Source organism: Rana temporaria, chromosome 12, assembly GCF_905171775.1.
Source record: "Rana temporaria chromosome 12, aRanTem1.1, whole genome shotgun sequence".
NCBI lineage: Eukaryota > Metazoa > Chordata > Amphibia > Anura > Ranidae > Rana > Rana temporaria.
Window position 1 is genome coordinate 6,212,769 of NC_053500.1, and position 16,015 is coordinate 6,228,783.

General features: G+C 39.9%; 1 protein-coding gene across 2 annotated transcripts in view; it reads right to left on the bottom strand.

Moving 5' to 3' along the window:
- Nucleotides 1-3,745: 3,745 nt before the first annotated feature.
- TFAP2C (transcription factor AP-2 gamma) overlaps nt 3,746-16,015 on the bottom strand; it is a 42,134-nt gene continuing 29,864 nt past the window's right edge. For both annotated transcript variants that reach the window (XM_040331659.1, XM_040331658.1), the window contains exons 6-7: nt 11,368-11,509; nt 3,746-4,500 (exon numbers count right to left, since the gene is read on the bottom strand). In XM_040331659.1, coding sequence (XP_040187593.1) covers nt 4,215-4,500; nt 11,368-11,509 — 428 coding nt within the window. In that variant the 3' untranslated portion in view covers nt 3,746-4,214. The remainder of the gene's footprint in view (nt 4,501-11,367; nt 11,510-16,015) is intronic.

The following is a 16,015-nucleotide window of genomic DNA, read 5'->3' on the forward strand; positions in this document are numbered from 1 at the left end:
TTACATCCCATCTAAGGACTAAAACACAACAACCTATCCAACCTTCTTCTATCCAGTTCCATCAGACTTTCCGAGTCAATTCAAGTGTCTGCCTCACCTATGGAAAGGAGTTTCCGAGAAAAAATAAGAAATACTGGAGGAAGGGACGTTCCTCCGACCAGAGAAACTCACAGGGGAAACGTTGGTATCGGACAGAAGAATATTGTGGTCACTGTACATGCAACTAGAAGATCATAAGGAATCGGATAATGAGTTCCCAGGTCTGTACACCCGCTGTGCCCATTATGAGGGGTTCCCACCATCCCTGTACCGAGTTCCCAGGTCTGTACACCTGCTGTGCCCATTATGAGGGGTTCCCACCATCCCTGTGCCGAGTTGCCGGGTCTGTACACCCGCTGTGCCCATTATGAGGGGTTCCTGCCATCCCTGTGCCGAGTTCCCAGGTCTGTACACCCGCTGTGCCCATTATGAGGGGTTCCCACCATCCCTGTGCCGAGTTCCGGGTCTGTACACCCGCTGTGCCCATTATGAGGGGTTCCCACCATCCCTGTACTGAGTTCCCAGGTCTGTACACCCGCTGTGCCCATTATGAGGGGTTTCCGCCATCCCTATGCCGAGTTTCCGGGTCTGTACACCCGCTGTGCCCATTGAGGGGTTTCCGCCATCCCTGTGCTGAGTTCCCGGGTCTGTACACCTGCTGTGCCCATTATGAGGGGTTCCCACCATCCCTGTGCTGAGTTCCCGGGTCTGTACACCCGCTGTGCCCATTATGAGGGGTTCCCACCATCCCTGTGCCAATTACAGAGGGCTCCCCACCCTTGCTAAATGTTTTATTTTATTTTTACATTATGGATCATTTACTAGGAGGAGTGGTTTGTGAACATTCACATACTACTGCCCTAAAATTTGCTAGAGGAAATATATATATAAAATGTGCACAACAAAAAAGATGCATTTCATTTCGCCTCGTTTCCGTAGTTTCGTAAAAATGCGCAAGACGCAAATTTTCATATTCGGACTCGTTCGTATTTTTGTAAGTTTTATTTTCGTTGATACTGAATGATTCCTAATTCGGTCCGATTTATTTTCTTTGGATTCGAAATCGTAATTTTGTTGGATAATGATGGTCGTTTATTTCGTACACTCCTCGTAATTTAGTAATTGTTACTTTTGTGAGATCGCCTTTTCCGTTTCCCTTTTATATTATTTTTTAATGCTTTTTTATGTATTTTTATAGAATTTGTGTAGAATTATATGACTATAAATATTATTATATATTTTATTTAAAAAAAGTATAACAAACACACACACACACACACACACACACATTATATATAATAAACTTATATGCATTTTTTGTAGAATGTGTATAATTATATTATATACACACACACACACACACACACACACACACACACACACACACTATATACTCGAGTATAAGCCGAGTTTTTCAGCAATTTTTTTGTGCTAAAAAAATGCAAACTTCGGCTTATACTCAAGTCATCTTTTTGCGCCTGATATCCCGGACCTTGGGGACCCGGTACCGGTCTCCTGGACTTAGCACACATGTAGCCCCAGTTCTCCTCTACAGGTGTGCAACGTTTGTTGTCTGGGGGGACCTACGGACGGGGAGCACCGATTTTTCAAAGTCGGGCACCCCTTCCATAGGCTCCCATGTTAAACTGTCCTTTCTACTGTGAATTTGGGGACCCGGTACTGGCTGGCTGTAGGTCCCCTGGACCCGGATCTAGGTACACATGTAGCCCCATTTCTCCTCTACAAGTGTGCAAAGTTTGATGTCTGGGGGACCTACGGGCAGGGAGCAACAATTTTTCAAAGCTGGGCACCCCTTCTATATACTCCCATGTTAAACGCAAGTCTAGGCATGGGCACAGTGAGGCATGGGCACAGTGAGGCATGCAGGCTTATTCTCGAGTCAACACGTTTTTCCCATTTTTTTGTGGCAAAATTAGGTGCCTCGGCTTATACTCGAGTATATACGGCAATACAAAAAAAGGAGGATGAAAATTACGTTTTGTGGAGAATTGTTTTTTTTATTATAGGTTTATAATATACAACATTTCAGAATTGGAAAATTTACAAAATATGTAAAAGAGGTCGAGAAAAAAAAATAAAAAATATATTGCGACGCAACACTCTCTCTCTCCCCCCTTGAAACATCACCTCCCATCCCACACAGTTGCACACATATTGCTTTGACAAAAAGGATAAAACCTTTATTAATATCTTTAGTGCCATCATTTGTTAAATACCCTAAAAATTAGATCTGTTTGCAGACGCTTAAAAAAAAAAAAAAAAAAAATTCAGAAACTTTTTTTTAATCAATTTTTCCATAACCTCAGTTGTATAAAGTTTCACCATTATGTACAAAGTCCCCTTAAATTACATATAAATAAGTTATGTACAGACAGGAAAAAAAAATAAAAAAAAATTCATTATCTCAGCAATGGTTCTGGAACAAGCTACAAAATCTGGGGCTAACCACGGCTCGGTGCCTTGGAAGGTCAAACTATTAAAATGGCCAGTCCAGCCAAAGCTGATGTTTCAAATTGTGAAAAAAAAAATTTAAAAAAATTGCACACCTGCTATGGCCATTATGAGGGGCTCCCACCATTTGATGGATTTGTTTTATATTCTAAAAAAAAAAAAAAAAAAAAAAATAAGTGGAAAGACATGTCTTTCCACACATCCTCCCCTCACCCTCCAAAAAGATTTTAAATAAAAACCCCACAGACGGCGGAAAAATTCCACCTGAAACATCGGATTTATGTGAACCAACCCTTTACATTAAAAATAAAAATCATGAATGAATTTGTGAATGGACATTGAAATTCTAGACAATTTTTTAAAACAAGATAAAAATTCTTAGCGAAATTTTACAGTAGGCAAGAGAAAAAAAAAATAATAAAAAAAAAAAAAAAAAAAAAAAAAGAAGAAGAAGGGGGGGATATGCATCACATCCCAATTGCAGAACTCATTGAAAAAGAAAGTTTCAAGTTTAAAGGTTCCGGAAAATATATATATTTTTAATTTTATATATTTTGTAAATAATTTCTTGTATCTTTTTCATGTGACAACACTGAAGAAACGACACTTTGCTACAATGTTGTGTAGTGAGTGTACAGCTTATATAACAGTGTAAATTTGCTGTCCCCTCAAAAGAACTCAACACACAGCCATTCATGTCTAAACCGCCGGCAACAAAAGTGAGTACACCCCTTAAGTGAAAAATGTCCAAATTGGCTGCAATCTATAAAAAAAAATTCCAGCAACCAACAGTAACAAGGAAGTAATCTCAACACTGAAAATATCCTGAGAAATGTATACTTGGAGAACAAAAAGCCTCGGCAATGACTATATTTCAACACTGAACAAACTTAAGCATCATTTTTTTTTTTTTTTGTCAATTTCTGGCACCGTGACCTAGGTTGAGGGGGAAAAAAATTAAATTAAAAAAAATAATAAAAAATTAAATGGCACAGGCTAAATAAAATTAAAAAAAAAGCTCCATTATTCTTCTTATATACAGTATTCTATATAACTCTTGACAAGACAGTTATCGCCTGGCGGTCTCTCCTATGTCAGGAATTTTAAAATAAATTGACATCTGGTGTGTAAGATTTCAGCCTGCTATCTGTTGCCACATACAAAACAAACAAATAAAAAAAAAAAAACTAATAAAAAAAAAAAAAAAAAAAATCTTTTTTTTTATTAGTTTCAATTTTTTTTTATAAAGCAGCAACAGGCCAGTATAAAAATGTAAATAACAGTCTTCATTTTTGTCTCCATGAAAATATGCAAGGCAGGGCAATATCACCCTGACATGCAGCTTAAGACAAGGGATTACAATTCCTACAAATGCTATTCTACAAAATTTTAGATCTGAAGGTCTCATTAAAATTTATCATTTTGGGGGGGGGGGGGGCATAGCGGGTTAAAAAGAGTGCAAAGGAGTTTTTAAAAAAAAATAAAAAAAAATTCTTGGAGTTCCCAACACAAGTTCTGGGCAGTGAAAGATGAAGATCTGAAAATAGCACCGTCCCACAGGGTCAAAGTCTCCAGAGCAAAGATAAGTCTGCTCACACGTCCAAAGTAAGATAAAAAAAAAGGAGGAACAGAAGCTGGCTGCCGCGCCAATCTCCCGAACTCCCCCCGTTCCAAGCAACATTGAAACGTCGCCCCGGTCCCGTCTATTTTCTGTGTTTGTCCATCTTGTCCAAAGATTTGTTTCCCTCCCCTGGGCTTTGTTCTCCAGAACTCATGTACATTTTGTCTGCGACCTTTAATGCTTCGTTCAGGTAGTTTTGTAGAGAGGTCATGGCGGCGCAAATGGCGGCACTCCCGAACCCGTGCGTTATGAGGCTGAAGTGCGACAAGCAGCTTTGGATCCCTGGTTCCAGAATGGGGCTCGGTCTGGCGTTACCGAGGGGCGTTCTGTCCTGGGTGAGGAGGTCTGTGAATTCTTTGCAGATCTGCCTATGATTAAAAACAATAAAAAATTATTATTATTATTTTTTTATTAATAATGAGCAAAATGACTCAAAAGTCTGTAAAAAGTTCAGAAATCTCTAAAAAGTACAATACCCCCCCACCCCTTTTAATAAAAATTTGCCGTTTATGTTCTCTAAAACTGTACACTATTTTTGGAAGGAGAGAAAAGAGAGAAAAGAATAAAAAAAAAAAAGAGAAAAAAAAAAAAAAAAGAGAAGAAAAAAAGAGAGAAGAGAGAAAAGAGGAAAAAAAAAAAAAAGAGAATAAAAAGAAAGGACAGCCTCCATTTAAACAAAATTAAAAACCTAAAAGTGAAAAAAAAAATTTTTCAAAAAAAATAATAAAGTCGACATCAAGAAGCAACTTACCATAGCTGCCAAAGCTTCTAAAGGGATGGCGCTGCTTTCCTTTGTTGAACCTCAAAAATGTTGCTCAGCGTGCCAGGAGAGCTTACAGACTGCTCTACATAGAGGGTACCCAGTCCTGGTCTTATCAATAGGAACACGGCAATGACCAGCCAATTCCAAGTTTAAAAAACTACCAAAACTCAAACTCGAAATGTACCGCGCAAATCAAATGAGGGGGAAAAAAAAACAACACACACACACACAATTTACACAAACAGCCAGGTCACCCATCCATAAATTAATCAATAGTCTTGAGCCTTCATTTTCATAAAATATATTCAGAACTACCCAAATAGAAAAAAAAAACCACAACACACACACACGGGGGTACAGGCATTACACCTGTAAGGGGCCCGATGGCCCCCCTCGCCGTTTTATTAAAAAAAAAAATCAATTTTTTTTATTACACCTGCAAGGGGCCAGATGGCCCCCAGGGCCCTTTACAGGCCCCCCTCCTGTTTTTTTTTTTTTTTTTTTTGTATTACACCTGTAAGGGGCCCCAAAATTTGTGATGGCTGCCCTGCACGCACACACACACCCCAAGATGATAGGATGTTATCAATTAAAAATTTTGTCTATTGTATATTGCCAATCTGAGATTGTATTTTTTTTTTAGATATTATTATTATTTTTTTTAAATAATATTTATTATCTGAAAAAAAATACAAATATTATTATTATTATTATTAATAAATATTATGGTAGAAGCAGAACAAATGATGTTCCCATAGTATTGCCTCTGTGTAAATCACTTGGAAGACCACCTCTAGAGTATAGGGGCCAGTTTTGGCCACCACATTGTAAATACAAAAGAACATTGGATTCTAGGATGAGGTTCAATGGCTGGCAACTGAAAGGGTTGGAGAACCTCACAATGAAAGAGCTGAAAATTGTCCATGCCCAATAAAGAAAAGAAAAAAAAATAGAAAAGAAGACCGAATGTTAAAGTCTCTCTCTCTCTCTACACACATGTGAAAATCCTCACGCTTGCGCGGATCTGCATTGCGGGTCGTTATGCGGATCCTCGCAAGGAATAGGTCAAAACCACCAACCATTCCTCGGCTGGATTAGCAAGGCTGGCAGGTTTGGATACAGTATGGGGGGAAATGTGGCGGAGCAGCAAGAATGCCAGTTTCAGGGGTAAATAGGGATTTGCTAAAACTTATTTTTTAGGCAGACTTTCTCCTCCCCCCTTCTCACATTGGAAGCATCTTCCTCCTCCCTAGACATAAAAGATGAATGCCAAGGTGAACCAAGTATATATATATATATATATATATATATATATATATATATATATATATATATATATATATATATATATATATATATATATATATATATATATATATATATATATATATACACCAATAGGACTAAACATTCTCTAATTTTGTTGTTCAACTTAATGCATGGGCGCGGTCGCAAAAAAGAACCAAACACAGGTGACTTTTTTCGGGAAGAAACCAGATTTCAAATTGATGGACCAGCAGCAGCCCAGTAAGGAATAAAAGCGACCCGCCTGCCAATGGCTGCTATGATCACTCCAACCCTGAATTAGAAATGGATAAATTCTACGAAAGATCTCCTTCTTTAAAAAAAAAAAAAAAAAAGTGAATGAAGCTTCTAAAATGAATAAAACCTCTAATCCTGTTTCTCTACAAGGCCTTGGGGGAATAGGGGGGAAACAAAATAAATACACACTATATATATATATATATATATATATATATATATATATATATATATATATATATATATATATATATATATATATATATATATATATATATATATATATATATATATATATATATATATACATATACATATACATATACATATACACACACACACATATACACACACACACACACACACACACATTATATATAAAAAAATTAAGTGAATGAAGCTTCTAAAAGTTTAAGTCCATTTTTTTCTACAAAGCCTTGCTTTTTTTTGTATGGGGGGGGGGAATAGAAAAAATATATATATATTAAAAAGGAAGAAAGCCTTTAAAATCAGTGGTCTCCAAACTGTGTCCCAGGGGTCAGATGTGGCCCTTTGAGTACTATTTTGCCCCCACGGAGACCCTTCAACCAAAAATGGGGAAATATTCCTTTCACTGAGACCAACGATGAGGCACCATTTCTCCCCTTAATACCCAAAATGGGGCTTTATTTACCTTTCCTGATACATGACATTTTCTTCTCTGACTGGTCCTTCTAAAGTCTGAAGGACAGTAAACTGGTCCATTGTTTAGCAAGTTTGGAGACCCCCCGGTCTAAATGAATGAAGCCTCTAAAAAGCCTAAATCCTGTTTTTCTACAAAGACTTCTTTTTTTGCCCCATAAAATTTAATATATATTTTAATAAAAAAAAAAAAAAAAAAAAAAAAGATAACATTTTTATATAATAATAATGTTGTTTTTTATATAATAAATAATATTATTAAATAAAAAAATCAACAACACACACCTGGACACACCAACCCACCCGGTAAGCAACTATGAAGCTGAAAATTCTAGAGCCCATACTGGAATATATGGGAAAACCACATAGTAACCCCCCCCCCCCCCCCATTGTCCCTGGCTGAGATGACTAGCTACTTACTCAGCATTCAGCTATTTAAACACCACCTGAAAAATATTACTCAAGCGCCACATCACTTAAAACCACTAGCAGTAACGCCATAAAATGCTCATGCAACCCCCCCCACCCCATACATGACATTCTTATCTCCGGAAACCTCTTAAAAAGTCTGGGCGACTGTACCAAAACCTGATAAAAGGAGTTTTATGACGAGAACTACTTTATGCATTTTCCTAGATTGCAAGCTCAAAAAAAAAAAAAAAAAAAAACACACACCCCCGGCATGGTCAGGACCAACCCTTTCAGAACTGAGATGAGCTACATACTGCAGAGCAAGAAGGCAGCCAACTGGAGCGCCCCCTGTAGCTTAAAATGGATCATAACGTAGATCAGTCTATGAAAGCTTGTCTCAAAAGTTATTGGAAAAAAAAAAAAAAAAGCCCAAATTTTGTAAATCATTACCTTGAAATGTAAACTATGAAGAAAAAAATGTGGAAGTTGTTGATCAATTTAAGTTTTTTTTTTCATAGTTTACATTTCAAGGTAATAATTAAAAAAAAAAAAAAAAAAATTTAAAGTATTCAAAATAAAAGATTATGTTTTTTTTTTAAATCACCAAAATAAATTATGTATTTGGTTATTTTATTCCACGCTGCCGGGAAAGGGTTGGTACGGGGGACAGGTGATCCAGGCACACAGGCAACACTAAGGACTTGTGGGATGGTAAGTTAAATTCAAATCACTAAATCTCCCGTTCATTAGGCGCTCATCGCGACAAGCTAATTACACAACAAGATCATGTTCTGTGAAGCCAGCCTGCAAATCGCTCTCAAGAGAGAAAAGAGTTCTGCATCGCTGAGTCGCTTTGAAACCTATCAGGCAGCGAGCTCAGCCCAGACTGAATTATCAGCTCACTGATTCCAGGAGGCAGCATGCAAAAGAAGAGCACAGCAATCCACAGAAACCAGTCTGCCCCAAAATTGATGGAAGGTTACCTCCGATTGGTTGCTTCACGATATGGCGCATCAGAGCAGTGAAATGGCTAACATGCTTGCCTTGCAGTTCTAAGGTCCTAGGTTCCAAAACCCAACAGGGGTGCCATCTGCATGTTCTCGCAATGTCTTAAGTGGGTTTAGCCTAGGAGCGCCCACAAAAACACACTGGTGGTTTAGCCAACTGCCAACGAAAATTGGCCCCACTGTGTGCGATTGACCAAGATGAGGGCCTAGCCGTGCAAGCTCCTCGGGGGGAAGAAGTGGAGTAGCATAGCTATGCATTATAAAAACAGCTTTACCGGGCAATAGTCATTCTGTGCAGGCCAGTCAAGTTCCTCCACCCCAAACTCGCTCATCCATGTCTTGATGGACCTTGTGTTGTGCACTGGTCCAAATCATTTGGTGGAGGGGGGATTATGGTGTGGGGGGTTGTTTTTCAGGGGTTGGGTTTGGCCCCTTAGTTCCAGTGAAGGGAACCTCTTAAGGAAGCAGCATACCAAGACATTTTGGACAATTTCATGCTCCCAACTTTGTGGGAAAAGTTTGGGGACGGCCCCTTCCTGTTCCAACTGGACTGCGCACCGCCAGTGCACAAAGCACCGAGAGCAGCAGAAATCCCCCCCCCTCCAACAACCAACCACAACCACCGCCAATAACAACCAACCACAACCACCGCCAATAACAACCAACCACAACCACCGCCAATAACAACCAACCACAACCACCGCCAATAACAACCAACCACAACCACCGCCAATAACAACCAACCACAACCACCACCAATAACAACCAACCAACCACCAACAACCAACCACAACAACCAACCACAACCACCACCAATAACAACCAACCACCCACAACAACCAACCAACCACCCACAACCAACAACCAACCAACCACCCGCAACCAACAACCAACCAACCACCCACAACCAACCACCCACCCACAACCAACCAACCACCCACCCACAACCACCCACCCACCCACAACCAACCAACCAACCAACCACCCACCAACAAACAACCAACCACCCACCCACAACCAACTAACCACAACAACCAACCCAAAAAAAAAAAAAAGTCATACGTTTATAAGCTCAGTACCAGAAAGTGGAAATTCTTTGATAAAAAATTTGTTTAACAAACCCAAGAACTACTCCTGAACCAATTAGCAACATTATTTTGCTCTGGGCCATTTATGTACAATTTCTTTCTATGCTCAAACACTTTCCCCCCCCTTGTCGCAAACGAAAAAGTAGTAACTCATCTTTCCTGCAGCTTTATTAAAAATATACAACATATAAAAATAAAAGCTACACACGGTAAAAGGGATTCTCATATGACCCCTCCCACGAGTTTGAGTCATCCCAGCATAGGGGCCTTGGGGGCAGGTCCTTAGAAGCTTTAATTTCAAGATCAAAAAAGAGGATGAAGAGCTCAAAACAACCTTTACTAAAAACTGTGAAGGACTCGGACCCCAGTCAGGTTCAAGAACAGGAAGTGAGGGAAAACTCCCCATGGGTGACTAAAAAAAAAAAAAAAAAAAAAACTGCTATACAGTATATAAAAAAAAAGCCATAAAATTCAAGAATCTTTTAACACTGGTGTTGGTTCATAGCAAGAAAACAAAAATCATCCAACATGTTTCAGAAGCTCAGAGATCTCCCCCTTCATCGCGGCTCAAATATGTTAGTTAGGAATACTCAAAAGCGGCACAGTCGCCAATATATTTGAAGGATGCACAATGAGATAGAGATATAATATAATATAATATAATATAATATAATCAGGCCCGTCGCTACAGGACAGGCAAAACAAACAATTGCTTGGGGCCCCGAGCTGGCCTGGGGCCCCCCCCAACTTCCCCTTTCCAGGATGTAGCGTGGCCGAGCTCCTCTTATTTCCACCTGAGTCCTGTCAGTCCGGCCGGGTACCGCGTGTGGTACAGGAGATTCAGTTTCCTGTTCCCGGCCAGGAGTGCTCACTTTCTTTCAGTCCGGCCGGGAAGACAGGAAACTGAATCTCCTGTACCGCACGGTACCCGGCCCGGCCTGGGCACTATCTGATAGGGGACTGGGGAAGAGGAGCTCGGCCACGCTTCAGTGGCAGCCTACAGGGAAGAAGGGGAGGTAAGAATAGAAAAATAAAATTGTGTAGCGTTAACGTAGGCTTTGCATGCGGGGGGGGGTGCTTGGGGGCCCCCATTTTGCTTGGGGCCCCCAAAATACTTCAAACGGCCCTGAATATAATATAATTACACACTCTCTAGCTATCTCTCTCCTGGGCACTTTGTTTTTCCATTGAAAAATGTTAGCTACTTTGCAGTTTTTGAATTGCAACTACATGCAATTTTTGAGCTCCGAGAAAAAAAAAAAAAAAAAAAGGGGGGGGATATTTCTGACCACGAAACGCATACTTTTAAATCTTTGTTAGAACCCCAAGGTACCCCCATTTATGCCTAGAGCAGCTTCACCAGTGCCATTGCATTCATTATGAACGAGACTTTGCCACCTTTAAAAAAAACTATGAATCATTGAGGAGTCAAAGCCAGAAGACATTACATGTTCCAGCAATAAAAGCCTGACAGAGGTTTTAAACTTTTGCTATAAGTCACTGTTCGCATATATGGTACATCTCAAGAAAGAGAAGGAGAAAAAGGAGGAGAAAAAAAAAAAAAAAAGAGAAAGAGAGAAAAAGAGAAAAAAAAAAATAGTGCACACCGGGGCTTTATGAAGCAGCTTCCCATTGGACAAGTGTGGCCTTGGTTAAAGTGTCATACAGGTAGAGACACTTTATTCATAGAACAACACAGGATAAAGCAAAAATATAAAATAAAAAATTAGCAAAGCAACTTACTTAGCAGCGAGGAGCATGTTTTTCCGATTGCCCATGTCGTTACGTTCCGCGTGAGGTCGGCTCAGGTATTCCGCCACGGCTTTAGAGGGAAATTCGGTTTCACAGACGTAGCCAAAGTCACGAGCGAGGTGTACTGCCTCCCCTGCAAGTCAACAACTTACGTTATATACAATGTTTCATTTTTTTTTTTTATTATATACAGTTGTGCTCATAAGTTTGCATACCCTGGCAGAATCTATGATTTCTTGGCCATTTTTCATAGAATATTAATGATAACACAAAGACTTCTCACTCACTCATGACTAGTGTTTGGCTGAAGCCATTTATTATCAATCAACTGTTTACTCTTTTTATATCATACTGGCAACAGAAACTACCCAAATGACCCCGATCAAAAGTTTACATACCCCAGTTCCTAATACCATGTATTGCCCCCCTTTACCATCAATGACAGCTTGAAGTGTTTTGTGGTATTTGTGGAGGAGGCTCTTTATCTTCTCAGATTGTAAAGCTCCCCATTCCTCTTCCAGTTTCTGTAAATTCTTGGGCTGTCTCGCATGAACGGCACATTTGAGATCTCCCCAGAGGGGCTCAATGATATTGAGGTCAGGAAACTGAGATAGCCACTCCCAGAACCTTCACTTTATTCTGCTGATGCCAATGACAGGTGGACTTGGCCTTGTGTTTTGGATCATTGTCATGTCTGAATGTCCAAGTCCGTCCCATGCGCAGCTTCCTGGCTGATAAATGAAATGTTCCTCCAGTCTTTTTTGATAACATTCTGCATTCAACTTGCCATCAGTTTCCTGTGCCTTTGTAGCTCACACATCCCCAAAACATCAGTGACCCACCTCCGTGTTTCACAGTAGGGATGGTGGACCTTTCATCGTAGACCTTGTTGTCTCCTCTCAAAATGTAGCGTTTATGGTTGTGGCCAAAAAGCTAAATTTTGGTCTCATCTCTCCAAAGGAGTTTGTGGCAAAAGGTTTGAGGCTTGTCTCTGTGCCGTTTGGCATATTGTAAGCGGATACTTTGTGACATTTGCGTAGTAATGGCTTTCCTCCGGTGACTCGGCCATGCAGCCCGTCTTTCTTCAAGTGCCTCCTTATTGTGCATCTTGTACAGCCACACCACATGTTTTCAGAGAGTCCCGTATTTCACCTGAAGGTATTTGTGGGTTTTCTTTGCATCCCGAACAATTTTCCTGCCAGTTGTGGCTGAAATTTTAGTTGGTCTACCTGACCGTGGTTTGGTTTCACCAGAACCCCTCATTTTCCACTTCTTGATTAGAGTTTGAACACTGCTGATTGGCCTCCTCAATTCCTTGGATATCTTTTTATATTCCTTTCCTGTTTTATACAGTTCAGCTACCTTTTCCCCGCAGATCCTTTGACAATTCTTTTTGCTTTCCCCATGACTCAGAATCCAGAAACCTCAGTGCAGCACTGGATGAAAGATGCAAGGGTCTGTCAGGAGTCCAGAAACTCATTGACCTTTTAGACACACGCACTAATTACAAGCAAACAGATCACAGGTGAGGATGGTCACCTTTTAATAGCCATTCAAACTCCTTGGTGTCAAGTTGTGTGCGGTGTTAACAGGCCAAAAATCACCAGGGTATGTCAACTTTTGATCAGGGTAATTTGGGTAGTTTCTGTTGTCATTAGGATTTTAAAAAAAAAGTAAATACAGTCGATTGATAATAAATGGCTTCTGCCAAACACCAAGAAAAGTTTGTGTGTTATCATTCATATTCTTAGAAAAATGGCCAAGAAATCATAAATTCTGCCCCAGGGTATGTAAACTTCCGAACACAATTTTTATATATAAAAAATTATTATTAATAACAAATTGATATATATTTTTTAAATAATAATATTATTATTACTACTACAAATATATACACATTTTTAAAAATATATAGTGGAATAATAAGATATAAAGATTATATATATATATATATATATATATATATATATATATATATATATATATATATATATATATATATATATATATATATATATATAAAAAATATATAAAGATTATATATATATATATATATATATATATTAAAATCACACACACACACAAATTATTATAATATATAATTTTTTTGTTTTTATATTTAATTTGTAATAAAAGGAAAACATAAAAACAAAAAAATATATAATAAAAAAATAGAATAGAAAAAAAACAAACAAACACACACTACACTTTTGAGAAGTCAATAGGGCAAGAGCCACCATTGGAATGAGCTCTTTAAAGGGAACCTGTCCCGATTAAAAACGCAGAGGCTCTCTCCGGCTTCAGCAGTTGATTGGCTGGCCTGAGAGCAACTACAAACTCCTCCGCTCGGAAAGCCTTGCATAATAAATTGCGGCCCGGCATTCTTTTTATCCCATTATATGCAGGCCAGTTTACACTAACTGAAAACATATCCCTGATTTGTTGTCCCATAGAGGAAAACCATTTTTGTTTTCCACTGGTGACTGTTCAGGAGTGGAAACGTGAATGTTAAAAAAAAAAAAAAAAAAAAAAAAGGGGGGGGGGAACCTTTGTGGTTTGAACTTAACAAGCCGTCCAAGTAGCTTACCAAATGCCAGTGACCTTCTACGCCATTTAATGATTTTATCATGTCCAATAACTACACAGGCTACAGCAGTCTTCATAACACTACGCAATTAGAAACCTCAAGAAAGTTACCATTAAGGAACTTCCAGCCCCAACATCCAAAGAGGCCCAAGTGAGGAAGTGACTAACGGCTGAGCAATGTTAACCCTTGCATCATCTCAGACAAAACAAACCCCCCGGGGATATCACAACTCCCCATATACACCATAAAAGGGGTCTTATCCTTAAGGAGAGCATCCAATTCAGAACCTCAACGAGCATTTCTGTGTTGAAATCAATGGAAAGTGGAAGGACCCAGCAGTAGAAGGAAAGGCTTAAAGATAGGAACCACATTTTCTAGTAGCCAATCTAAGGTTCCCAACTTTAAGCATTTCCTCCTCCTGAGCTGGATCCTCCCACTTTGCATTGATGTAAGGACAAGCATCTTCTCGAATTTGCATGGAGATTGCTGGAAATCTTAAGAGTGAAGAATCAGGAGTGCCAAACATGAGCCACCAAGCAAGCGCCCAATATATTTCCAACTGACATACTGGAGACTTAGGCCACGTGCACACGATCGGATTTTCCGCAGACAAAGCCTCAGACTTTTGTCCGAAGGGCATAGGCCAGGAACTTGTCTTGCATAGAAAAACGGCACACAATTGTCAGCCAACAAACACGAACGTAGTTACGTCATTTTTTTTCAGCTCTTTAACGCCACCCTTTGGGCACCTTCTGGTAATGTCGTGTTTGGCGAGCATTGATTACGAGCATGCAGGTTTGTACTTTTGTACACACACTCAGAAAAGCCGTCAACAGACCGTTGTCCACGGAAAATCTTAAAGCCTGCCATCCAACATTTGTCCTCGGAAAAATCTGACAATTGTCCGATGGAGCGTACAAACGGTCAGATTTTCCCGCCAACAGTCTGTCATCACACAATTCCCACTGGAAAAATGTGATCGTGTGTACGAGGCTTTAGTCTGGCCTTTGAAGGCATCTACACCAGCTTAGTGACCTACAGAATGGAACAGACCACATTTGTTGCAAAACGATTTTTGGACTTCATAGACATTTAAAATTGCCGTGTTCACACCTAAGCGAATTGGATGTGGGTTTCCCCGCATCGAAACCACATTACAGGAGACTGTGCCCAGCTCTTCATAGAGCCGGTTCACATATCTCCGGGGTGGATGGCACAGAGGTCCGGTGTGTCTTTGGCTCTGTTTCAGGTCCGAATTCAAGCAATTTCAAGGACGATTTGTCCTTGAAACAGAGAACAGGGATAAAAAACGGACCCCTGCTGTGAGCCGCATCCGAAGTAAGTGTGAACCCAGCCCAAGACAAAAGTAAGTCTACAATGCTTGTTTACAGAAGCAACAAACACTCTTCCACAGCCATTCTCAACCAGAGTTCCATTGAACCCTTGTGTTCCTTCGTCTGTGGTCAATTGACCTCCCTTTTCATGGTTCCTGCATAGTCCAGGGGCCAACATCACATGGCAGAGTCATGACACCGGTGCCCTTTTATTCTCATTTATATCACTACTGAAAAAGGGCATTCTACGTACCGGACACTGATATGAAGGCATTTCCCCCACCCATTGACCCCCAATGAACGTTTTAGCAGCGGTCCCCCCCCCCCCCCCCAAGGCCTAAAAATGATTTCGAGGGTTCCTCAGGGGTAAAAAGGTGGAAAATGGTATAAGGTACATGGAGTAGCCTTTCTCTAGAAGATTGAATAATATATTCTATTTGTTGTACACAAATATATTAACTTCAGTGTACAGTGGAACCTTGAAATAACGAGCATAATCCGTTCCAGGAGAATGCTTGTAATCCAAAGGGCTTGCATAGCAAAGCGAGTTTCCCCATAGAAGTCAATGAAAACTAAAATAATTTGTTCCGCATTGACTTCCATGGCATGCAATACCCCATGTGGTCAGAGGTTGGGGGGGGGGCGCCAGAGAGCCTTGGGGACAGCTCGGCCGAACGCGGAAAACCTTGGCAACTGAGTATTTGAGTTTTTCCAAACT